General features: G+C 42.1%; 1 protein-coding gene across 1 annotated transcript in view; it reads right to left on the bottom strand.

The window, feature by feature from the left end:
* The window catches only part of LOC124761959 (facilitated trehalose transporter Tret1-like), a 96,723-nt gene that overhangs the window by 53,885 nt on the left and 15,152 nt on the right, over nt 1–27,686 (bottom strand). Inside the window, exon 2 of the mRNA XM_047249117.1 lies at nt 25,359–25,398. Coding sequence (XP_047105073.1) covers nt 25,359–25,398 — 40 coding nt within the window. The remainder of the gene's footprint in view (nt 1–25,358; nt 25,399–27,686) is intronic.

Here is a 27,686-nt window from a genome sequence, read left to right as displayed (position 1 = left end):
ATGTTGCATCTACATCCTCTCATGCACAGCCAAGTGGACAATGTAAATGCAATACAACAGGGCCACCTTACGGGCAAATAAAGTAAACAAAACCTGCATCATGCTTCCCTGTAATAAGGCTCATACTCCTTGTTTCCTTGCAAAAAAATAAAGAATGCATGTGTAGATGAATAGCACAGTAAGTGTAAATTTGTACGCATGTCAGTTGTAAATAAGCTGGAAAACAGTAATGTTGGACAAAGCAGTAACAAGTTTACTTCCATATCTCCTTAAGCTAGCTTCTCTGACCCCAGGTTCCCTACCTCAAATTGTTCAGTGGAGCATTCTCTATGTCCTGTTACATTTTCTGCACGCTCTTACGGCTGCACTCTGTAGATGTTACAGAGCGTCCTGTAGTGTATGCATCCCCACAGTTCAAAGAAGCAGATGGAGATGCTAGTAGTAATCTACGGTATTACGTACTTCTGGTGTTATTTATATGGTCAAAATTTTAAGGTAGTGACGGATCACACTGCCCTCAAACGCTTATTAAGATTGAAGGACGCTTGCAGCATACAACAAGATGGGCATTCCGATTGAGTGAATTTGATTTCGACGCAATACACAAGCGACGAAAAAAGTATCTAACCCGGATAGTATAAGTATAAAAATTCCAGTTTCGCAAATACTGGTCATGAGTGGATTACAAGTGGTGGTACCTTCAGCTTTCTGGAACGAAGTCTTGGCATAAGCACAAGACTGTATGGTATATGTTTTCAGTCAGAGTGGGCGAGGAGTAACAGACAGACGAATAGCCGAAAAATTTTGGTAGGGGAATAAAAAACGAGATGTCGAGCAATGTGTCAGGAACAGCGAACACTGTACACAACAAGCTGCTCTCAACCACAGACCAATTCAGTCAAAACGTCTATCAGAAGCCTCTAAAACTTTCGAAATGCTTGAATCGACATTTTTGGCCGCTTTAATAAAACGCCAGCAGGAAATAAATTCGTATTGATTATAATTGACAATTTCTTGCGTTACATAGTAATGGTTGCATTCCCTGAGCAAAATGAGAGTACAGTTGCTCAAGCGTCCACAAATATTTGGTTGCTCACATGTGGCAACCCGGAAACATTAATTAACGACCAAGATGTGAATTTCATGTATGAACTTATGAAGAAGCCGTGTCGATTGCTCCGAGTTAGCAAGTTGCGAACAAGCTCCTTCCACCCTCAAGCCTATGAGAGGAGAGAGTCCATGGCATGATTTCGAAGATGTTGAGCTACTATATTAGCAGTGATTATGAAAATTGGAAGTATATTTAAATTATGTAACCGCTGCATACAATTCTAAAGTCCATACGGAAACTGGTCTTTCGCCAGACGAGGTAATATGTGGTAGAATACTGCCTCTTCCTTTGTAAGTGATTAAGTCGAAGCTTGGATCCGATGTCGAATCAGTAAAAATGTTTTCTAAGAAATTGCGAGACATTTGGCAACAAGTAAAATGCGCACATGCGGAAGCCTTAGAACGACAAGAACAGATAGGAATTTACCTTAATACAAGATTGGCCAGCTGAAATTAGTAACGAACCGATATACACCATAAGGCCAAACTAAAGAAATTTGTGATGCCATTTCATGGACCATACCAAGTAGTGAAAATGACGTCTCCTGTCTATGTTAAAATACAGATGCCAACAAAGACTTTGATTATTCATGTGGAACGTATTAAGCCTTTTAATGGAGCTGTCGATCCATTGCCAGTGATACCACGAGAATCTGCAGTATAGAATGCGAAGTCTTATGGAACAAAAGAGGAACACACGACTGATGACCGTAATAGTCCTAAATGCCTTACGTCCTTAGGTCACGTCTATAGATAATAGATAAGATATGAGATTGTTGCTTGCCTATATTGAACATCGTTTTGTTCTTACGGAGATTATTAGGAAGACATTCAGTTTTGTTTTGTTCTGTTTATAGCATGTTTTATAGCGTTTTGCATTTTCATTATCGAGGGATCTATACAATATTGTTTTTGCATGTGGGTCCCTATGTTCGTAAATGTTTACCAAGAATACTTCTGGGGAAAAAACTGAGTATACAATGTGGGTAATCTCGATTTCTGGGAGGGAGGGAGGGAGAGGGAGTAACAAAAGGTTTCTTTCTTTTAGGTCGCATACCGACATGGGTATAGGTACGGACCAAAGATGTATTAATAATTACAGAGCGAAGAGATGGCTCCGCTCTATTGCCATTGGAAGACCAGAGGCAAAATATTACGATCTGTTCATGTAGGATGATACAGACCGGTATGAGAACTTCAGTTATTCCATGGAAAAACAGAAGTATGTGAATGTGAAAGGGAAGTATTAACGCCGTATCCACATTTCCAGACGGTAGCCACCCACTGGGTCATTTGTAAACTGTTACGAATACGGGAAATGAACAGGTAAGAATAGAGTGGAATTATAGGATAGTGGAATAATGATAAAGGACACTACTTGTGACTCAGCTGGTGCGACACTTCACCTACCACCTACCAGCTACGATCACTGGTATGACTATACTTAAGTAAGAACAAGTTATGTTATACTGGCCCGAGAAGTGGCTAGAGGGAGCGGGGGGGGGGGGGGGGGGGGGGGGAATTAATTACAGCCAAACAAAAGCTCACCCAAATTTTTTTCGTAATTGGTCAGCCAGTCCCATTTCCCTGTACTGTTCTTTTAGCTCCTTTGTATTTTGTTTTCCCTTTGTTTTAATTTCTTGATTAGCTATCTTGTATCCACATTGGTTTTAATGCATGGGAGAGTGCCTGTGCGATAGTTATCGTGTGGTCGTTTCGTGTGCATGCGTGTACGACAGTTTTCGTTCTTATCCACATTTGTTTGTTTTAATTGATGTCAAGGCGCTGATAACCTCGCCGTTGGGCGCCCATAAATTCGCAAACCACACACACACACAAAAGTTCCAGCACATACAGGAACACTGCAATAGATAACATCATAGTATCACGACAATAAGCGTGTCATCTACCAGTGCTGTAGTGTTTCTGATTCCGGTTTGTGTAATCTACTTCTGTTTTAAACGAAAGTCATAGCCATCCCCACCACCGCGGAGTGCGTGGGAAGCGCCAATGTATATACCCCACCCTTTTTAAATCTTGTTTCTTTTCTGATTTATGAGTGCTGATTGCTGACTTGTCAGATCATAGTTTCATCCCTTGTGTCAGCTGCAGTTATCCAGTGAGAGGGGAGACTATAAAAGTCGACCCTCAGCATGCCTAGCTGTCTGTGATCATCTATGAAGCCAGGTACAGCGCCAACTTATGAGGCCACACTCATCGGGCACAGAGGCCGCCATCATACTACCGGCCTGTTGGAGGCTTGACCTACACGACCTGGACATAGTTCGTCACCCGCCTTAGAGTTTGTGAGCGCCTCTGCTGCTCATCCCATTCCTGGCTCCTAAACATGGGCTGAGAGACGACCGCTGCAAGCCAGTGAATACGTCTGGTGGACCTATGTTGAGACTCCTGAGTGCAAATCTTCGATGTTCAGGAGAGTACTTTGGAGATAGACATGCAGAGCTGGAGGCTACTGGAATCGGCGGGTCGACGGCCACCCATGGAGAGGGAGGGAGAGCATTTTGCTGTGTTGGCAAAACTGCAAGATGAGCGTTAACCGACTTCCATTTCTGACAAGGTGCCACTCCACCCAGCCGGCCGCGGTGGCCGTGCGGTTCTGGCGCTGCAGTCCGGAACCGCGGGACTGCAACGGTCGCAGGTTCGAATCCTGCCTCGGGCATGGGTGTGTGTGATGTCCTTAGGTTAGTTAGGTTTAAGTAGTTCTAAGTTCTGGGGGACTTATAACCTAAGATGTTGAGTCCCATAGTGCTCAGAGCCATTTAAACCATTTTTTTAACCACTCCACCCACCCGGTTGTGGTACAGGGCTTTGGAAGACTATCCTGTATTACTTATAAATATATGATTGACAATGATATTTTCTTGATTCTCTCGAGTATAATTGGGGCCTCAAAACTGCATCCCACCCAGCTCTCTCTTGGCGCTTGTAGGAGTCTGGAATTGGACCCCTGTAATGTGTAGAACTATACTTTGATACTATGACAGAGGAGAGTATCCTGTAGACAGAAAAACCACAGTAATCCCATGAAGAAATTAATTATTCTGGGTAAGAGATCTTTGTTCTTTGTCATCTCTGCACGTTTTGTTTTTGATTCAGGATGTATAACGATGGACAATTATTTTTAATGGGATGCACAACATTTCAGCAGCAAGAATGAAGTAATATGTAAAATATCCTTACTGCATGTTGAGCGCAATAGTCTTGCAGTATACTTCGATAAAACTTGGCGTTTCAAAAAACAACACACAAAAATATATTTTTTTCTATTTAAAGTACCTGCAGTTACTTTTATGCAGGATATATCGGTGATATGGATGATGTGTGCAGTGATGAAGGGTCAGTAAGAGCTGCAAATAAAATATTTTTCAGGAGGTTGGGAATATTCTCGGTCGTATTAAGACGAGCCGTCAAAACTAAAACCCTGGTATCGGCATACAGATGTTTAAACGCTGTCAGGTATGGAGTCTCTCGTAAATGAACTATGTTCGTAGATTGCATGATACAATAATGATGTCTCATTATTAAAATTAATTTCATAATTTTCTTAACAAATTCCTGGAACTATCTAGAAGTTAAAACAAGATGAAAATTCATGAGTGACGACGTTTCACACTTCTTACAGTATTTTTTTATCTCGGAATATTTTTATCGTTTCATGATGAAGTAAGTATCATATGCATCTATAAACTTTGAGAATGTATATGTATTACCGTCAGTCCAAACATGTAAGTGGTTCTGTTTTTTCCCACAGGTGGAAGTAAATTTTATTTGTTTTGTAACTTTATTTTTTTCGTAGCAGCTTACAAGAATTTTCTTTTTTAAAGTACTCCATCACAATCTCGACTAAAACAGATATGCCTAATATTTTTTTCGGAATTTTTATTAACATTTGAAATTATCACTAGCTAGCAAAGCTGTAGGACGGTGAGATGAGCATGAGTTGCTTAACCGGCCGGAGTGGCCGTGCGGTTCTAGGCGCTACAGTCTGGAGACGAGCGACCGCTCCGGTCGCAGGTTCGAATCGTGCCTCGGGCATGGATGTGTGTGATGTCCTTAGGTTAGTTGGGTTTAATTAGTTCTAAGTTCTAGGCAACTAATGACTCAGAAGTTAAGTCGCATAGTGCTCAGAGCCATTTGAGGTGCTTATTTTCATGATGGTTGCTATAGTTCACTTGCACTAGAGTGCAGCAACTCCACTGTTCATGCGCGTACGGTGGGCTGGCCGTGGTGTATAAAGGAGCCGCCGCTTATGTTAGAAACTCAGTTCCGGAGAGATTGTGCATCAGCATACTTACCTGAAAATGGTTGGCAGTTGGTCTGTTGATATATTGCGTCAAGAATGTTTCACTATTCGGAGCCATACCCGAGAAGAGTGTCATCAGTCATTACGCCAGGAAAGTCTACTTGATCACAGAAACGACTATAGCTGTTTGTATTCTAAATGTAAAATAAAACAAAAATTCCAGATAGGGCATGTATACGATGCTATCAAATGCATCCTGACACCTGGCTGAAAACGACTTACAAGTCCGTGGCGCCCTCCATCGATAATGCTGGAATTTAATATGGTGTTGGCCCACCATTAGTCCTGATGACAGTTTCCACTCTTTCAGGTATACGTTCAATCATGTGCTGGAAGGTTTCTTGGGGAATGGCAGCCCATTCTTCACGGAGTGCTACACTAAGGAGAGGTATCGACGTCGGTCGGTGAGGCCTGACACGAAGTCGGCGTTCCAAAAGATCCCAAAGGTGTTCTATAGGACTCAGGTCAGAACTCTGTGCAGGCCATCCATTACAGGGGCGTTATTGTCGTGTAACCATTCCGCCACTGGCCGTTCATTATGAACGGGTGCTCGATCGTGTTGAAAGATGCAATCCCCATCTCCCAACTGAACAGTGAGAAGCAAGCAGGTACTTAAAACATCAATGTAGGCCTGTTCTGCGATAGTGCCACGCAAAACAACAATGGATGCAAGCCGCCTCCATGAAAACACGACCACACCATAATACCACCGGCTCCGAATTTTACTGTTGGCACTATGAACGCTGCCAGATGACGTTCATCGGGCATCCGCCATAGCCACACCCTGCCGTCGGATCACCACATTATGTACCCTGATTCGTCACTCCACACAACGTTTTTCCACTGTTAAATCGTCCTATGTTTACGCTCCTTATACCAAGCGAGGTGCCGTTTGGCATTTACCGGCGTGACGTGTGGCTTATGAGCAGCCGCTCGACCATGAAATCCAAGTTTTCTCACCTCCCGCGTAACTGTCATAGTACTTGCAGTGTATCCTGATGTAGTTTGGAATTCCTGTGTGATGGTCTCGATAGATGTCTGATTATTATACATTACGATCCTCTTCAACTGTCGGCGGTCTCTGACAGTCAACAGACGAGGTCGGCCTGTATGATTTTGTGTTGTATGTGTCCTTTCACGTTTCCACTTCACTATCACATTGGAAACAGTGGACCTAGGGATGTTTAGAAGAGTGGACATCCCGCGTACAAACGTATGACACAATGACACCCGATCACCTGACCACGTTCGAAGTCCGTGAGTTCCGCGGAGCACCCCATTCTGCTCTCTCACGATGTTGAATGACTACTGAGGTCGCTGGTCTGAAGTAACTGGCAGTAGGTGGCAGCACAATGCACCTAATATGAAAAAACGTATGTTTTTGGGGGCATCCGGATACTTTTGATCACATAGTGTATGTAATGAACATTGGTGAGGGGGACATGGAGAAGGAGAACGTGTTAAAACACAAGTAATGAGGACTTCGGAGAAGTAACTGACTGATAGAAAAACAAAAAGAGAAAGCACTGTGTAGCAATGCATCAAAATATATTCTCAACCAATCTGCAGCTATGTACAAGCTCGATCCTGTAGCGAGCAGCTGAATGGCCAACATTCTAACGACAAGAGACGCCTCCCCTGCCTGTGACGAAACTCTTTCTGTTTAGCTTTTTGATTTGAGATACCGTTTTCATCGTATTTTTCGCATAAAGTATTCCTTATTATCGATTAGTTGCTCACTTAAGCAGTCTTCTCTCTGCTGCTGTCTCACTTCCATCTAGAACAAAATAAATGAAGATAGGCTTACCTAATTTGTCTTCTGCAGGTGGCCCGGAGAGAGGAGCGCTCACGTCTTTGCACCATATTTCATCAATATATCAGTGAGTCCTACAATGGGTCGGTGTGGTAAACATTACTTCATTAAACCACTTCATTAATTTATATTTTATTTAGGGGCCGAAAGAGAGAATATTGACGAAACACAGCCACAAGATTTCTTCTGCCAGTCACCAAAACTAACAACGGCCGGGAGAGCGGTGTGCTGACCTCATGGTCTTCCACATCCGCATCCAGTGACGCCTACCAGCCGGCCGCTGTGGCCGAGCGGTTCTAGGCGCTTCAGTCTGGAACAGGGCGACCGTTGCGATCGCAGGTTCGAATCCTGCCTCGGGCATGGATGCGTGTGATGTCCTTAGGTTAGCTAGGTTTAAATAGTTCTAAGTTATAGGGGACTGATGACCTCAGATGTTAAGTCCCATAGTGCTCAGAGCCATTTGAACCATTTGACACCTACCAGCTGAGGATAGAGGGTGGTCGGTCGGTGCCGCTGCGCCTCCCGAGGCGTGTTTGGATAGAGTTCAGTTCTAGTTTAGTCTATACTTAAGAAAGCGTTATGTGAAAGCACTCGAATGTGAACTGCACAGTGACAACGTTACCTGTGTTCTGATCCTAACAAATTCGCTAGGCACCCTCAAGAAACAACATCAGTTTTGGAACTTCAGAATGAACTGTTGTCACTCTAATGTATCCTAATTAATTTAATAGGACATCAAGTAATAAAAGAGAGGCCATTCTGAAATCATGTACAATGAAATAGGCGACTAATTAGCAAGGAAGGGCTACTGTTGAAACAACATTTGCCGAATTCAAACTTTGAAATTACAATAACGAAAGAGGCATTTGAAGAACCATCTCAATTCCTCATGATCTTGTAATGATACCTTGTGTTTAGACGAGCTGTTCCCTCGTCTAGAGCCGGCCGTGCGGTTAAAGGCGCTGCAGTCTAGAACCGCAAGACCGCTACGGTCGCAGGTTCGAATCCTGCCTCGGGCATGGATGTTTGTGATGTCCTTAGGTTAGTTAGGTTTAACTAGTTCTATGTTCTAGGGGACTAATGACCTCAGCAGTTGAGTCCCATAGCGCTCAGAGCCATTTGAACCATTTGAACCCTCGTCTAGGTTTGGTACTGAGGAGAGGTGAATTTACTTGCTTGGCTGGGTGCGAATCATCGTGGCAAGGCTGTCGCACAGTCCTCCATGTAAGCTGAGATACAAAGGCGGTCAGTGCTTGACCAGATATGGGTAATCCCAGAGCATGGGGACTAGGATGGTGGATGCTCATATGGTTTGACAGTAGAAGACAAACTAGTAAAGGCGGCTTTTAAGACAGTCTAAAATGTGGCTACATACAACACTCAGAAATTCAGTAACAAAGCACAATACGATAGCAGAGCAAATCAGAATACATCCGCCATCTCCAAAAACGAGACGCATGCAATGAAACAAAAACATTTTCAATATCTTAAAAACTGCAAAAGTTATTAATGAACCTTAAAATTGATAACTCTTAAATACACTCATCAACAAAGTTCGGGAACCTGTACAGAAAATTGGAATAGAGATCAACATAAACATCATTTCCACCCTTTTTATTGCTCATGAAAACCACACATTGAATGTTGTACCACCATACAGCGAGACCTTCACAGGTGGTGGTCCAGATTTCTGTACACACCGGTACCTCTAATACCCAGCAGCACGTCCTCTTGCATTGATCCATGCCTTTATTCGTCGTGGCATACTATCCACAAGTTCATTAGGTTGGTCCAGACTGTCCCACCCCTCTACGGCAGTTCCGCGTAGATCCCTCAGAGTGGTTGGTGGGTCACATCGTCCATAAACAGCCCTTTTCAATCTATCCAAGGTATGTTCGATAGGGTTTATGTCCCGAGAACATGCTGGCCACTCTAGTGGAGGATGTCGTTATCCTGAAGGAAGCCATTCACAATATGTACACGCTGGGGGCGCGAATTGTCGTTCCATTAAGACGAATGCATCGCCAATATCCTGCCGATATGGTTGCACTATTAGTCGAAGGATGGCATTTACATATCGTACAGCCGTTACGACGCCTTCCATGACCACCAGCGGCGTACGTCGGCCACACATATACCACCCCAAAACAGTAGGGAACCTCCACCTTGCTGCACTCGCTGGACAGTGTGTCGATTTACCTCCAAACACTTCTCTGACGATTGTCTGGTTGAAGGCATTTGCGACACGCAGCGGTGAAGAGAACGTGATGCAAATCCTGAGCGATCCATTCGGCAAGTTGTTGGACCATCTGTACCGCGCTGTATAGTGACCCAGTTACGGAGATGGACCTCGCCATGGACGTCGGGAGTGAAGCTGTGCATCATGCAGCCTGCTGCGCACAGCTTGAGTCATAACACGGCGTCCTGCGGCTGCACGAAAAGCATTATTCAATATGATGGCGTTGCTGTCAGAGTTCCTCCAGGCCATAATCCGTAGGTAGCGGTCATTCACTGCAGTAGTAGCCATTGGACGGCCTGTGCGAGGGATGTCATCGACAATTACTGTTCCCTGTATCTCCTCCATGTCGGAATAACATCGCTTAGGTTCACTCCGAGACGCCTGGTCACTTCCCTTGTTGAGAGCCCTTCTTGGCACAAAGTAACAATGCGGACGCGATCAACCTGCGGTAGTGAGCGTCTAGGCATGGTTGAACTACAGACAACACGAGTCGTGTACCTTCTTCCTGGTGGAATGACTGGAACTGACCGGCTGTCGGACCCCCTCCGTCTAATAGACGCTGCTCATGCATGGTTGTTTCATCTTTGGGAGGGTTTAGTCACATCTCTGAACCGTCAGAGGATACATTATCCACAGTCAACGTCTGTCTTCAGGGGTTCTCGGAACTGGGGTGATACACATCTGTGGCTATTTCATTTATTGACTTATTAGGTTTTATATCTTTTTCACTATGGAAATGTTGTAGTCTCCACTACAACACAGCAGCTGTATGCGTCACGGCATGCCTCAGATCTTGCCTCACTTGTGTAGTTATCTAATGATAATTTTTGTCATTTTTAACGTAAGCACACTTGCACGAGAATTCTGTGTTATTTATTTTTGTTCAGACTATTATTTTTACTTATTGTAAATTGTCTGAGCATAGCTCAATGTTAATAGGATTCCTTATACTAAGTATTGTAATAATACATCGGTTTAACTCAAAGATAGTCTCGTTAAGTTAAACCCAGCCTTTAGAACCTAAGAATACTCTATATTTTGGTGGAGATGGCGTTTAGACAATGAGAATGTGGAAGTGGTGGAACGCTACTGAAGCACAGAGCTGAGACGGATGCAAGACATGGACACTTAGTTCCGAAAGTCAGAAGCAGACCAGCCTGATGTGATGTGCAGTCTTCAGATGTGAAGCTGATAGGTTTTGGGTTGTAATTTGCCACTCGAATACTCTAATTTTCGAAGGGACTTTACCTTTCGCGAGTACTAAATATGAGCCCGTTAAAAACTTTGATTTTTTCTGCTTGCGTGAAATTAAGACTGGACAGAGTATGAGTTTCTACTCTTTATCTTAGGTATGTAGACATATAAATCTCCATACTAAACTCTAAATTATTTTGAGCTGGTGAATAGGTCATGTTTTGTAATCACAGAATAGTACTTAGTTTTCCTACGTCTCTGCTGATTAGTTAGTTTTAGGCACCCGGCTGCCATTGTGTGGGGTACTTATGATTTTCTGGTTGAATAAACGAACAAATATCCGACATCATCCTCTGGTGTCATCTACATCAATTTCAAATTTTAGAATAAAACTCTTTTTATTACTTATTTTTTATGTTCGATATCTAATATATATGCTTATTTTATTAATTCGCAATTCAAAGCTATGCATGGATTACTTGACCGCAGGATCACGGGAACAAATATGCTGCGAGTATAGCTGCTGGGCATGGACGCAGACATGTCCAGCTCGATCCTAGGATTTCGTCGAGTCATCGTTTGCAAAAGCCGTGCATAGCTCAAATACTGGTCTGTTCCGTTTAGCCAGTTTTACCAGGTTAAAGCAATTGTAAAAGATAGTAAAGTCGCAAACTTCCAGTTCACAAATGGGCGACACTTTGCAATGATTCAAGTGTTCATCGCCGCTAAAAAATATGTTATTCAGAATTCATACATCTAAATCACCTACAGCTCGACTGTTCCCGTTACTCTACTATGAAGATCTAACTCAACAATCCGCAAACTGGGAATTTCTTTTACGTGGTCTGTGCGCGAGTCAATATAGCATCAAAAACTGATTACTGGAGGAGCATGTCGTGGAGCAATGTTCTTTCCGGTCACACAACAGAAGACTCATGGCGTTTTTCATTATACTTTTTTCTAATCAAAATAGACAATGATAGAATTCTGTGATTTTTTCGCACCATGAAATCAACTGAGCAGACTTATTTCGAAAACAGAGGTAGTGATATAGTTTTACTACATTTAGCGTTTTTGCTTGGGAATCGCTCATAACAATCCGTTTCTTCGCTAACGGCACAGCAAGATATTGTCCCAAGTGCGACTTTCCCATTCTTTTAAGATCCAGGCCGTTCTAGAGAATTTGCCTCATAAGCCGTTCATACTTGTCGTTCCGACTGCAGTGTTCCCTCAATAGAGCATTAAATTTTGAATCCCTCCTGTGCCAGCAGTCCCCCCTACTAATTAGTACCCAGTGAGTATAGGACTATCCGGTACTGATTAATGCCCCAAACCCTCAAACTGTCTTCTGTAGAATATTCCTAAAAGTTATCACTCTTATTCAGTTGCTTATAGTTCTCTATATCTGATAAATTCTACCTCCTCGGAAATCGAAATAATGTTAACTTCATTTCCTTGCCCTTAAAAGATGAAACTATCTACTGAAATCGACTGTTCCAGTCCCAGTCGCTGCAGCACCTACAATTCTATTCAATGCATTTTTGAGAGATATTTATCTGTCTCAAAGTGACCAACGAAAACTGCTTTCGGGTAGTTCTTCGCAGTTGCATTTCTCTTTATCATATTCTCGGCCCATTGGCGCTGAAGCCTACTAGTGGCCATCTCCTTGTTTATTTTCACCAGATATATTTTTTCTTCCGGTGTCTGCTAACTCAACTTTATGCACATTTTCTCAATCAAGCTGAGTTGCCTTAACTAGTGCACCCGTTATTTCTGGACTCCGCAAGCTGTCACACTGTGCCTGCCTAAACGACAGAAACCTCTTGGATCGTTCTTATCTCTTTCCTCGACTTCACATTCCTTCTCAGACTCATTAGTGATATAGATTTTGCTTCCTTCGTCGACACTAGCGTGACTGCGAGTATCAGACACTAATCTCTTTAGCTCACCTGTTATATCACCCACTGTTGAAAGATATCACAGTAAAACCATGAAAGGCAAAGTAGATGCTATTCCACATCGGAGTTTTGGGGATTGTTTTTTTCTTTATTTGAGAGGAAATACTGTCCAGGGCAAAATGATAGCGTGATATATGTATCAGTACTGTATCTGTGGTCGTAAAAATTGGAAAAACCGATGTTTTCTTTGACAAATACTACAGGCATACTTTGCTTCGGAACTGTGTAAAGGGCGCTATTTGGGCACGGGCGAAATTTTACATCGTTGTACGGATCGAGATGGTACGCTTATCAAATGGTTCAAATGGCTCTGAGCACTATGGGACTTAACATCTATGGTCATCAGTCCCCTAGAACTTAGATCTACTTAAACTTAACTAACCTAAGGACATCACACAAAACCCAGTCATCACGAGGCAGGGAAAATCCCTGACCCCGCCGGGAATCGAACCGGGGAACCCGGGCGCGGGAAGCGAGAACGCTACAGCACGACCACGAGCTGCGGACAACGCTGATCACACACTAGACCCCCATTCTGGAGGACAGCAGTTCGAATCTTCGTCCAACCTTCCAGATTTACGGGGGTTGGACAAAACTATGGAAGTACCGGACACACAAATTACTGCCATGCCTAATACTGTGTAGAGAACCCGTTGGCATTCAAAACAGTTTCGAGTCGTCTCGGAATTGAAGTACAGGTCGTGTACGGTTTTCCAAAGGAACGTTATACAAGTCTTCCTGCAAAATAACGGCGAATTTAGGTACCAATGATGTAGGAGCATCACGCTTACGGACCCTTCTCTCCAAAGTAGGCTAAAAAGGCTCAGTAATACTGAGATCTCATGGCCATGTTGGCCAGGGGATGTTTTAATTAATCGTTGTGGTCACAAAATCAGTTCCTGAAGGTGCGAGCTATCTGGAACTCAGTATTACCGCTGGGGAACACACCTGATGAGCCAAATGCTCACATAAACTTTGGAAGTAACATGACCTTGCAGAGTAAACACGTGCCCCATGGAGTACCATGATATGGCTGCTAAAATCAACACAGAACCCCTTCAATGTTTTACTCTTCGGACGTAAACTTGGCCAGAAGTCAGAAGCAGTGTGGAACAAGATTCATCGTACCAAATTACTTTCTTCCAAGGCTCCATAGTCCATGTTTATTTTTTTGCTTAAGCAACATGTTTTCCTGGTAAGGGCATTTGCATCACTAATGAGTGGTTCTGGGGTTCCAGCTCACCCTGCAGTTCCCTGATTATGGAGCCCCCTTCGTGTTGGTTTGGTGCTGACAGGGTTCACGACAGCGACATTCTACTCTGCAGTGACTTTTACAACTGTTGCCGTCTTAGTTTCCACCTCAATGACCGCCTGTCACGATCACTCAACACACAGTTTCATCCACCTTATAACTTAGCGGATGATGTTTTTCCGCTTTCCTTAATGCCGTATAAATCTTCGATACCGTGCCTCTTGAAAAACCAAACACTTCTGCTCTCTTGGTTACAGAAGCATCCAACACACGAGCATTAACGATTTACCTAAGTTCGAATTCACTTAACCACGACATAACGCACTCATATTTGTACCGAACACTGTTCTGACCTCGACTGACACTTGTGACGCCGGCCGGAGTGGCCGAGCGGTTCTAGGCGCTACAGTCTGGAATCGCGCGACCGCTACGGGCGCAGGTTCGAATCCTGCCTCGGGCATGGATGTGTGTGATGTCCTTAGGTTAGTTAGGTTTAAGTAGTTCTAAGTTCTAGGGGACTGATGATCACAGCAGTTAAGTCCCATAGTGCTCAGAGCCATTTGAACCATTTGAACACTTGTAACATATTGAAGACGGTGCACAGATGCCGTTCATGCATAAATACCGCAGCACAACCTGCAGGCTTGGATAGCATGTGCGTTTATGTTCAAGCACGCATTTCTCTCGGTGTTTCCATATTTATGCCCAACTTCCTTATGTTTTCTGTGGTTCCCTACATCCCTTCGGTCTTCCTCTCAGGTATCACGACCAATTTCCTGCCCCACCGTTACTAATACGAGGTTGTGTTCCGTCTCTGTACACGGGATGTTCAACCCTAGTATTCTTTCCTTTGCCTCGTTGGCTGAGAAAGTACATAATCGCATTGAGTCATTTCAGTAACATTACTTGGTTACCCTATGAAATAACTTGATCCATTACAACTGTTAAGTCCCACAGAATTCAAAATATCTTTTATTTACTCTTTCTTTTAAATATTAGAATACCGCTAAGCTTTACCTTCTGGGATTCTATAAAAATGACTTGATTAATTGCAACTGAAAAGACCCATACGTTTAAAAATATCTACTATTCACTCGTTCTTTTAAATATTAGAATACCACCTAGCTTCTAGGGATGTTTTCGTAGCATTTCTGTCTTGAGCTAACGGAGTGGTAAGTAAATGTGTAAGATTTTATTTGAGTTGATATTTTTAGTCATATTTATTTCTTGTATTGTATTCAGTGGTATTAATTTCTTGTATTATAATTCATTTCCTGCATTTCAATTGGAAATTAACGAAAACGATTAATCTCAATTCTTGTGTGCTAAGCGCATACTAGTCCCAACTACCTAGATTATCTGACTCACAGATAATACTGAGAGTTACAGAGCGAATGATTTCTGTGAGAACATTTTCGATGTATTTTTGTACAACTTGTCTCTTGAACAACTTGAGCTGCTAAGTAACGACTCGTAGCCTTCTCCCCTTAAAGTTCCAGCACGTATGATGTGAACTAGAGCTGCCACGGAAAATACAAATGAAGTCAAGAGGACAGTAATATTAAGTTAGCCACCTCGCAGGATGGTGTCACTTTCTTAACCTGTGTGACACGCCTTTCTAACGCGCAGTTGTGTGGTGATGCTGCACTACGATGTAACTGGTCCGTAACCTTGTGATGTTAAAAAAACTTTCCCTTGTATTTGGATGGGGCCCTAAACTCGGCAGTCGTTTTCACCCTTCATATTTTTTCTCACCGTTAACAGCTACACTGCTCTACTCCACAACTGCCTAAGCGAGTCGTGAAAGCAGCGTCAACTAGAATGACTCCCCTCAGCCAGAGAGGCACACGAGTCTAAAACGCATTTTCCAATACAGAAGCACTTCGATTCGCTATTGTATCCTTGACAGGAAGTTCTCAAAACAGCGGCAACAGTTTCCGGAACTACATTACTCTTCTGCTTTCAGCCACTCTTCTGGTCGGCATGAGTCTGTCCTCATAGACAGTACTTGCATTCACTAACATTCAGATGCCGTTGTCGTGGAAAGCCACGAAAACGAGTGGGTGGAAAGCTAGGAGGCAGCGAGTATTTACCTGTCACCGCAGTCAGGTACTGCATCGTGCGACGGCTGCGTCCTACCGCCATGCTGCAGGTAATTGGTTGCACCTTGTACTCAAATACAGGTAAAAAGCCCAGGCATGCTTTATACGTTTCGGCCGCTCGTCAGATTTTAATTGAGCGATATCAAATGGCAGATAAGACTGAGAGCGTCGTCGAATATTATGAACTACTCAGTTTCAGTAGTATTGTTATCTCATATGGGATAACGACTATGTAAATTATCTAACTCTGCTAGCTTAATTTTTCATGTCAACAGCGTACAGGCAGCAAGCTCTGGATAATTAGCTTTTCATTAGCGATGGTATGAAACACGCTTTACTTATATGCAGTGGGACTCATGAGTTCGAGATTACCCGCCAGGCTGCTGCAGATATGATTGCGCCACAACCAGTAGCTGTACCTGCATGGAAAACTTCAGTCAACTAAAGCTTTTACCATACATTGCTGAAGCACTTCCTCCCCTGTGCTTTTAGTGCATTAATGTTACACTCTTGGACGTTGGGTGTGCAGAACTGAAGATATTAAGTAAAAACCATTTTGCCACATGTTTTCTTGATAAATTTATATTTATATGTTTTAATAGGGCACGTGGCTTTGTATGTTCAGGACGACAAATCAAGTGGAATGTCCTACAGAAAGATATATACACCGTCCGTCCACAAAAAAACCGTGACTGATTATATTTCTGGGGACAAGGGGTTTCAAATTGACAAGGGATTTCAAACCACCGTACAGTGCGTGGCGGAGGGTACCCTGTACCAATCCTACTCATTTCCTTTCCTGTTCCACTCGCAAATAGAGCGAGGGAAAAATGATTGTCTCTATGGCTCCGTATGAGCCCTAATTTCTCGTATCTTATGTTCGTGGTCCTCACGAGCAATATATGTTGGCGACAGTAGAATCGTTTGGCATTCAGCTTTATGTGCGGATTCTCTGAATTTTCTCAATAGTGTTTCTCGAAAATAACATCGCGTTCTTTCCAGTAATTCTCGTTCGAGTTCCCGTAGCGTCTCCGTAACACTTACGTGCTGTTCGAACATACCAGTAACAAATCTAGCAACCCGCCTCTGAACTGCTTAGATGTCTTCCTTCAATCCTACCGCGTACGGATCCCAAACACTCGAGCAGTACTCAAGAATAGGTCGCACCAGCGTCATATATGCGGTCTTCTTTACAGGTGAATCACTCTTTCGAAAATTCTCCCAATAAACGTCTTTCTTACAGCAGTTCTCACTTGCTCGTTCCATTTCACATCGCTTTGCAAAGTTACGCCCAGATATTTAAACAACTTGACTGTGTCTAGCAGGACACTAGTAATACCGTATCCGAACATTACAGGTTTTTTCTACCTACTCATCCGCATTAACTTACATTTTTCCACATTTAGAGCTACCTGCCATTCATCACACCAACTATAAATTTTGTTTAAGTCGTGTTTTATCGTCATACAGTCACTCGACTTCGACATCTTACGGTACACCACAGCGTCATCAGCAATTAACCATAGATTGCTGCCCAAGCCGTCCGCCAAATCATTTGTGTATATAGAGAACAACAGCAGTCTTATCACGCTTCCCTGGGATTTTCCTGATGATACTTTGTCTCTGATGAACACTCGCCGTCGAGGACAGCATACTAGGTTCCATGACTTGGAAGACTTCGAGCCGCTCACGTATCTGTGAACTTATTCCATATTCTCGTGCCTTCGTTAACAGCCTGCAGCGGACCATCGTGTCAAATGTTTTCCGGAAATCTAGGAATATGGAATCTGCCTGTTGCCCATCAACTGTTTGCAGAATATCATGTGAGAAAAGGGCAAACTGAGTTTCTAACGTGCGATACTTTCTAAAACCATGCTGATTCGTGGACATAAGCTTCTCAGTATCAAGAAAGTTTATTATATTCGAACCGAGAACACGTTAAAAGATTCTGCAGCAAACCGAAGTTAGGGATGTTGGTCTATAATTTTTCGGGTAATTTCTTTTGCCCTTCTTATATAGTGAAGTCACCTGCGCCTTTTTCCAGTCACCAGGGACTTTGTACTGGCTGAGAGATCCACAATAAATACACTTTCAAATCTTTCAATTGTTTCTCTACGCCAGGGATGCTTATTGCTATATCGTCCATACGGGAGCCTGCCCGATGGTTAAATGACGGTATGTTTGTACGAGACTACTGTGTAAACGATTTCTTGAACGTAAAATTTAAAACTTCGGCTTTCGTTTTGCCATCTTCAACTGCCTCACCAGACTGGCCAACAAGGGACTGAATGGAAGCCTTAGACCCGTAGACCTACTTAGCGATTTTACATAAGACCAGAATTTTTAACAAATTTTTTATTAACAAAAATATTGGCTCCCCACGAAGTGCCTGATATAAAATCTCCATCTCGTAAAAATATCAGTAAATAATAGTGGGAGTGCTCATATTTACTAAATATGACGTACTCCCACTATTATTTACTGATATTTTTGCGAGACAGAGTTTCTACATCTGGCACTTCGTGGGGAGCCAATATTTTTGTTAATTTATGGCCAATTTTGAGCTTAATGTCCTGCAATATATGTTATTGACGTAAACTCAATGACTTGAAAATGACATAAAAAGCCGAAACTTGTTTAACTTTGTCCGATGAAGGACTGCTTGGATAAATAATCTTTGTCCTCACGACACTTTGGTAAAGGAAAAGAAATGGAACACAAAGCGTATACGTCCTTACCATTATCGTATTACTGATGTAACGAAATAAAGGTAGGAAGATTGGAGACTCTTAATCATCAAATCTTATCACGGCACGCAGGAAAACAGCGACTCACTCGACCAACAAGATTAGTCAGATGCATTCGCAACTCAGTGAAAATATAATGTTGGATCAGTGTAAGTCGCTCCTGTAAATGATGCGATTTGCTTTTCCTTTTTTTTCTTAGATATGACTCAGAATTTTGGTTCACAGTGACACTACTTGCCTAGTGGCTTTGCAACTATTGGCACCAGCTTTTTTTATAATTTATCCTAAGTTTATCTATGCTTTTTCTTGCACAGATTAAGACAAAAATTACGTTAAATTTTAGCGAAGAAATTTTTACTTGAGCAAAGTCACGTCATATACCGGGCGGTTATAATTAAACTTTCCCCATTTAACACGTTATAACACGAAAACCAATCACCTATTAGTACCAAACTTGGTAACTTTAATGTCCAGAGTATGGGATGCATGATTCCCATGCGTCCCAGCTTCACTGTCCAGTTCCAACTATGGCCAATATGTGGCGTGATCAGTTATCGTGAATCATAGTCTAAGAAACCTAATCAGCCGCAGTGTACTTGTTGACGTGTCAATACGAGCTTGTACAAAAGGAGCAGAGCATTGTTGGTGAAGCTCTATTATCAAAACAACAGTAATGCGGCAGCTGCACTTCGAGAAAATTGTCAGCTTAGAGAATTATGGAAGGGTCCTGTCTCCCCACCTGCTGTGCGGAGCACGCTGAGGAAGTTCGAATCCACTGGAGAACTGGGCGTCGCTCCGGGAAGAGATCGACTACCGGTTGCACCACAGGTGCTTGATGAAATCGCTGTTGCAATTCCCCATCGTCAGATAGTGCTCGTGCCATGCCACGACAGTTGAAAATTCCTTGATCGACTCTACGGGAGGTGCTTGAAACCATTGTCAAATGATATCCGTACAAGATCCACATCGTACTACAGATTGCACTACAGGACGCACAACGACGTGTTGACTTCGCTCTTCGCTTTCTCGCAAGGATTGAAGTTGACGAGGGCTGGCCCTGGACCGTCCTATGGACAGACGAATCTCAATTTTCTCTAACGATTGAGGTGAACACACAGAAATGCCGAGTGTGGTGTCCTCATCTCCAGTCACTGTGCATGAAATACCTCTGTATGGTGAACGTGTCACCGAATGGTGTGGTTTCATGGCTACGTTCATCATTGACCCATTCTTTTTTGAACAGGCCGGCGCTCAAGGACCAAAGACGCACAGTCCTGTCCCTTACAGTAAATGTTTGTTTATCTAACAGATACAATCACAAGTCAACATAGCACTACTAAATATGTCTGTCACCTACCACACTTCAGCTAAGAGTGTATCAGACTAAGCAGAGACAAGACCGTGCCACAAGACCAAAGATTGTTTAACAGTGGCGTAACTTGCCTTCTCTCTCTCTCTCTCTCTCTCTCTCTCTCTCTCTTTGATGTGCGCATCGATAACATAGAAAAATCAAAATGACACGACCACTTTATAACTTCTACTAGCCCTCAGGTGGCTTTTGCCATCTTCAGATCAAAATCGACATCTTCTTTCCAAGCGTACTAATTTTTTTCCGGCAGTGTATTCTGTGTGTGTCACTATCACCAACATTATTGTTATTATTATAGCGATAGCAATTAGTCAATACTATTTATTAACATTCTCTCTACATACATTATCTTTTTTGATTCTATTGATAATAGTTTATTATTATGCGTGTACTATTAAAATTATTGATAGGTAACTATCATGCAAAAAAGTGTACTACGCATTCGTAACCGTGGTCCAATTTCAGAGATGGCCTGAAGACCCAAATCTCATCACGTTAAATAAAGAAATAAATGAATAACAGTGATTCTCCAGCACTGCTCCGTTCTGTAACTTCGTTCATGACTTTCAGATAGCCACATATAGTTTTATCTGGTGGGTCACCGCAGATGAAGTAATCCATAGTTGACAAATAAACCGTTTCCAGATGTATGTAAATATTTATTTACAGGAACACGGCCGGTTTTGTGATATCAAATCTCATCCGCTGGTGCACATCCGAACAAGATACAAAGCATACAGTCGACATTAAGTTCCAAAAACGGACACTGATCCTAAGCAATATAAGCAATATGACAACGAATAAGAAATACTTCAACGTCAGTAAAACATTAAGCCATGATATGGGAAGAAGGCAGACTCAACATTCTCTAAACAAAATACTGTTACCCGCAACAAGCATGGCGTCACGAATCGAGTTCACCAGTTGAAAAAACTGACATGTTAAAACCATGTTCATCTACAATGGAAACAATAAAATAAGAAAAATCTGAGCTATAAACGTTGGAAGCACAACTGTTTAAGCACATCATATCAGGAAGCGGCGGACAGCATCCCTCCCATCGCCTCGCCGAACAGGGCCAATGACAGTACTCATGTTATCTCGCGGCGGAGTGCACAAGCGCCATCACACACATAAGCGTGAAAGTAACAAACATATCTGCGCGTATCCAAACGCCGTAGGAATGACTGAGCACCCACCGTTACACAGCACTACCATACAAACTATAAAATATTTCACCATAAAATACAGATGAACCGATACAGAGAAGACGCAAAGTCATATAACAACAAGCACGGGATAAATAACCAAGCACTCAAAAACTGTGACATTACGTTTCATAGCACGCAGAATCACTGCTGAATTGCCTTCCACAAGTGGCTCAACAAGCTTTCACTGGCTCATCGTGTGTAATAACAGTAGCGTCGTACTTATCACAGGGGACCTTCTCTCTTGGTCAAGATTTCGTGGAGTAAAGAAAGCCGGCTTTATCTTTTTTGTCGTAAGCTTTAGACTACTCTTTGTGAAATCGTACCAAAGTATAGTCTTTTATGGTAACCAATGAACTCGTCTTCTCCTCGTCCAAACTCTCTTGTGTGATTCCATCATTATTTGATCTCTGTCTAGCCGTATCGAGTTCTTTTTTGCGCAGTATACCATTATTAATATTTATTACATGATTGAAGTCGTATCGATGGAACATACAATGTGCAGAATACCTTGAAATTCTCAATCGAGCTCCTATTTATACAGTGGTACACTGTGAAGGCGATATAACATGGACCTGAAGCTGACATCTCGTATGTAATGGGGTGATTAGACCTGTATCTTCTTCATCTTATATCTGAGGATGAGATTTCATATCACGAGATGGGTTAAAGTCAAAGTGTTCATGGTCTGATTAAAATATAGTTTTTTCCTATGCTTTTTCTGTACCTTGTTAATTAACGAAAGGGCGCTGATTGTAGTTTTTATGCATTTTCTACTATCTTTCTTGCGAAGTAGAGTAAGTACAGCACTGTTTCAGTTTTACAAGGGGATTTCACGGCCTCGGAAATTCAGTTCGTGATGAGACTTTGCAGATTGGTTGTATACTTCAAGTGTGTCCACCCCTAAAAGTCGCAAGCGCATTAGGCAGAAGATTCCGAGAGAAAGACAAGGCTCGGTCTTGCTTTCGGGTATCTTTTTATTTTGTATTTTTATTATTTTAACAATTATAAAATTTCTAATGACGTTAATCACGTAAAAGATTATCAATTAAATCGTAAGGAATTTTATGTATGTAGATCGAAGGGGCGAGTGAAAATTTGTACCAAGGCGAGGAATCATTTCTGTAAGTACCTGCACCTGTGTTTGTGGCTGGGTCCCCCATTTACGTTCGATGCTGATGTGCTGTTCCAGAACATCGAGAGCATCAAGCAATTCTGTTCGTGTGTAAGGGAGAATTTAAAGTAGACTGGAGCGGCAGTGAGAATTCGTATCGAGGACCCAGGGGCCAGAGTAATCTGTGCAGTGATGTGATCTGCCTAGTAAACGGGAGACCCGGGTTCGATTCCCGGCCTTGGTACAAATATTCATTCACCGCTTCTGTCCGTGTGGATAAAATCATATCTTTAAGAGACCAGTTAAGTCTCTGAAATTGTGTCACTTCTTTTGTATAAGTCCCTGCACCTAATCCTCAATGCGACAGAGTGACGTGGTTTATCGAACGGTAAATGATTTTTAATTTTTATCTACATTTGTAACCTTTAATTATCTTGTTTTTTGTCTTCGTACTTGGGCTTTAATCGTTGAAACTTATTTTAACTGATCTCTTTCATTTCTGTCGATCCTAATAATTCGTTACCTTTAGTTTCCACCTGATTTTCCAATAATTTTTTTTGTTTTCCCTCGACATTCCCATTCATCTCGTCATTACTAACGTATTCCACTCCTCTGTCAGCTTTTATCTTCGAATTACTCATATATCCGGTAGGCTCTTCTTTTATTTACCTATTTATTAACTTGACCCACGTCTGTCTACCTTCGATATTTGTTCACATCATTTCCCGAGGTATATCCAGTAGCATCCTATGACTCAACATCCAGTCCATAACTAATAACACTGGTAATTGGATATGAACTAGTACTAACATGGATTGTGGTGGTGGTGGTTAGTGTTTAACGTCCCGTCGACAACGAGGTCATTAGAGACGGAGCGCAAGCTCGGGTTAGGGAAGGATTGGGAAGGAAATCGGCCGTGCCCTTTCAAAGGAACCATCCCGGCATTTGCCTGAAACGATTTAGGGAAATCACGGAAAACCTAAATCAGGATGGCCGGAGACGGGATTGAACCGTCGTCCTCCCGAATAACATGGATTGCGGTATTGTTATTCCTGGTATTTGAAATGTCGTCAACACCTCTTCCTCTACCTTCCTGCCTTTCGATCCCGTCAAACCGAGAAATTGGAGAAATTGTACATTAGTAACAGTGAAAGATGGACATCTGCAGTTATCTTTATTCTTTTACCATAATTAGACAAATGGCTAACCTGACTTCCTGTGTCAGTCAAAAATTCCATTAACTTTTCTTCGATACCGCTTGTACCTTCCTTTCAACCACCTGTCTTTCCATAAGCAAATCTTCTCCTAAGCCCTGCTATCCCTGACATCTTAAAAATGCACTCTTTTTACTCACTACGCCATTTTGTCATACGTCAGAGATACAAGCGGCCAGCGATAGTGATTTCGTGTGCAGACAAGCTGCTGTGCTCAGTCAAAACAAATCATCTGGTGTCTCTTTTCTGCCTGTAATTTGTGTATTGCATGTTCGTATTCCGGTTGCTACGGGTATATTTATCCACTCTCATTTCTTTTTTGTAATTCTGCTGCCTCAGTTTACGTATTGTCATTTTGTCATTGCAGGTAGTGAGTGAAGTTGTGGACGCTAGAAAATGGAGTGCCAAGTGCAGAAAACGGAACATATCCGACATGTTCTTCTGTTTGAGTTCAATAGTGGGGTGACAGCAGCGGAGGCAGCCACAAAGATTTGCGCAGTGTGTGGGGATAATGCTACTGAACAGAGAGCGGTAATAAAACCGTTACCTCGTTTTGAGGAGGATCGTTCTGACGTTAGTGGCTCTCCAATCTCAGGAAGGCTGTCGGGGTTCGATTAAGATCGTTTAAACGCATTAATCGACAATTATCCACGTCAGTGTACTCTAGAACTCACAAATGTGATGAACTGTGATCATTCTACCATCGTACGAAATTTTCATGCGACGTGGAAGGTTCGCAACTCGGGCGTATGGATAACACATGCTCTAAGCCAAAATCAGCGGGTAGTCATACGTGCATCTCTACTTGCTCGTAATCAACTGGCTCGCCAACAACACCGACAATTCCTGTCCCGCATGATTACTGTTGACGAGAAAAGATGTCTTTATGCTCGAATATGGGGAAAAAGGATTGGTTAAGCCCAACCAAAGCAGAAATCCCCGTACAAAGACCTGCGCGCACAAAAGATAATGTTAGGCATTTGGTGGAAAAGCGTAGGTATGGTGTTCTACGAATTGGTTCCCCGAGGTGTAACCATCCTGCTGACTATTACTGTCAACAGATGAGACGTCTTGAAGTCGCAGTCGAAGAACAACGACCAGGAATTCTGCGTGAAGTGATGCTACTTCACGATAACGACCGTCCTTAATCAGTTAGACTGACAAAAAGCACTACACAGGAGTTACGTTGGGAAGTCATTATCGCACCCACCTTTTTCACCTGGTCTTGTGCCCTCATATTTTCACCTTTTTCGCTCTCTGTCGAATAACCTTCAAGGAACTTCCTGTCAGATTATAACTGTGTGCCGGACCGAGACTCGAACTCGGGACCTTTGCCTTTCGCGGTCAAGTGGGAGATCAGCCAGGAAGTTTCATATCAGCGCACACTCCGCTGCAGAGTGAAAACTTCATTCTGGAACCTTCAAGGAACTTAATTTTCAGATGAAAATGCGCTCGGACCATAGCTCGACGAGTTCTTTGCCTCAAAACCAAGCGATTTCCACAGTCGTGGAATCGAAAAGTTACCCCAGCGTTGGCAGACTGTTGTAAGTAGTGAAGGAGAATATAATACTGAAGACTAAGCTCTCTGTTATGTGTATCTGTCGTGCTTTAAACTTATGGAAAATGCTACCGAACTTATGCACCAACCCAACGCTATACCCCCACTTTCTACAGCTTTCGAGCAGTTATTAAGGAAAGTAGAACAGAAACTTACTATCCCACCAGAAGAGGGCCGTCGCGTCGTCAACATAAAACTGTAAATAATAGGGTAAAAGTTTGCCAAACTGTGAGTGTGACACTCTTAAATCAACTCAGAACAACATTTTCCCACACAAAAAGTATACAAATAAGCAATTAATCTCACGTGTAGCTTTGTGTCAGTGCAGGATTTTATACACAAAAGAAAAGTCTGATTACAGAGATAATACGCTGAAGTACAAACTTTCTAACTCTCTCCAATCAAAAATTCTGCAAACTGAGTTGTTCAACAAATTAAACAGAAGCATTTGCAAACAATAATAAAGTTTTTCTCCGCAGTAAGTGCCTCGTTTCCGTCTGATGTGTGTATCAGTTAGCGACTATCACGCATCTTTGTATTTTACACAAATTACGTTGCACTGAACCGACATTTCACTTGCGCTGTACTTAAGCAAATGATACACTTTTAATTCCTTGCACCCTATCTGATTCTCGTGCGCGTCTCCCTCAAACGGCGGCAGCTTCAGTGCTGTCAGCACTGCTGCATCACCGCTCCGTTATAACGGCCAGACCATCAACTTGCATAGGAAGAAAAACGACCCGTAAGACATCAACTGAAATTATTTAAAAGTAGCCTTGATCGCAGCTGGTTTTAACTTCTGATCGATTTCGGCCTATTAATTACGGGCTATCATCGGTCGCTGTTCTCCGAAAATATTACATAAAAACACTCGACTGAAAACTCAATCGTATCTCCCGTCCTTGACGGACAATACCCATACGACACAGAAAACACCAGGAGAGCAAAACAAATGCATTCGGAACCGCTGTGAAAGTAACAACACACACAGTTACAGTTTTTTGCCTCTGCTGCTGCAAACTGTATGAAGAGCTGAACGGATGAGACTGTTGTAATTTATTAATAAATATTTTATAAGCAATGTAAATGTTTTCAGTTAGTTTAAATAGCTAGAAAGGTGACGCCATTCAGCCGAGAGACGATAATAATGAATTTTGGCTAAAATTGAAGAATAAAAACAGTAATACACCGAGGCTGCACTCAGACTCAGGTCGGTCTGCTATCTGGACTCTCTTGAATTATTTATCAAGCATTTCGCCATAGTAGAGAGACAGAGATCAATGAACTATCGTCAGACAAAAACAAATAGTGGTTACCATAAAAGTGGCAAAAAAAACAGAGTACAAAAAAACATCTCAGTTGTGTCTACGATACGTCTGCCCATGAAGTTCCGCTGTCATGCCGTCACCAAGTTCGGTCGGTATTATTGTGGAACAATAAAGGGGAAATCTGACGGTCATGGAATGCACCTATGACTTCTCGCTTTATCTCACTCTTGAAGTGGAACAATCAGGTGCTCTATCTTCGATGTCTTTCTCTGATGGTTCGGTAGCTGAATTCTTCAAAGACCACTTGAGATAAGACACTTAGCTACCACAAACACGCAGAATTCTAATTAATTTATTGTCAAGCTGTACTGCTACACGTGACAGTGCAGCCGCTGTAAGAGTCCAGTCCCTACTATGCATTTAATATAATTCCAGACGAATTACATAATCAATACGTTTACATTTTTGCCTGATTTTGGGGCAATATTTTGCGATACACCTCCATGTCACATCGTTACACGTGTCAATGGAAGTGCATTCGTAACAGAAAGGATCTTCATTTTTATATCTGCAGGAAAGAGAAATCTGAAATGCCATTTCAACCTTTACAAAACTAAATTTCTGTTAGATCTACATTTCAGGAATATTATTTTTTTATTCTTTTGGTTATTGTGCTCCACATCAAACTGCTAAACGTCCATGCAAAAAAAGAAGACACCCTAAAAGGAAATTCGAAGTTTAATAGTAGTAAAAAACGAACAATAATATCAATAAACATATTTAATTTATAATCTGATAAATATTAAATTGTACAAAACAACCCAACATCACTATCCGACAATTCTTAGTACTCATTATTGTTACCGTAAAACGACTTTAAAACAGTCGGTGATGTAACTGAAACAAATTATTAGTCTACATCACCGGGTGGCAATAACATCGAATGGAAGCACGCAGTGAAATAAATTTTAGAAAGGATAATTGTCTGCGCAAATACAGCTTAAGTACTACCTGAGTTTTTTGCACGTAATATAGTAACCAATGAACTTTTTGCACACATTCAGCTTTCTTTATTTCCAAAGGATCGAGATTATAAAACAACTTTTTACAATATCTGTGATAAAAATTAATTTTGAATATAGAGAGTACAACTCCAACTGCAACTAACATATTTGGCGTTACTGCCGGATTATAAATAAGTTACAACAATTAAAAT

The sequence above is a fragment of the Schistocerca piceifrons genome, chromosome 1 (assembly GCF_021461385.2).
Source record: "Schistocerca piceifrons isolate TAMUIC-IGC-003096 chromosome 1, iqSchPice1.1, whole genome shotgun sequence".
In the NCBI taxonomy this organism is placed as follows: Eukaryota; Metazoa; Arthropoda; class Insecta; order Orthoptera; family Acrididae; genus Schistocerca; species Schistocerca piceifrons.
The sequence above is the reverse complement of the archived record's forward strand: the minus strand, read 5'-3'. Positions and strand labels throughout refer to the sequence as shown.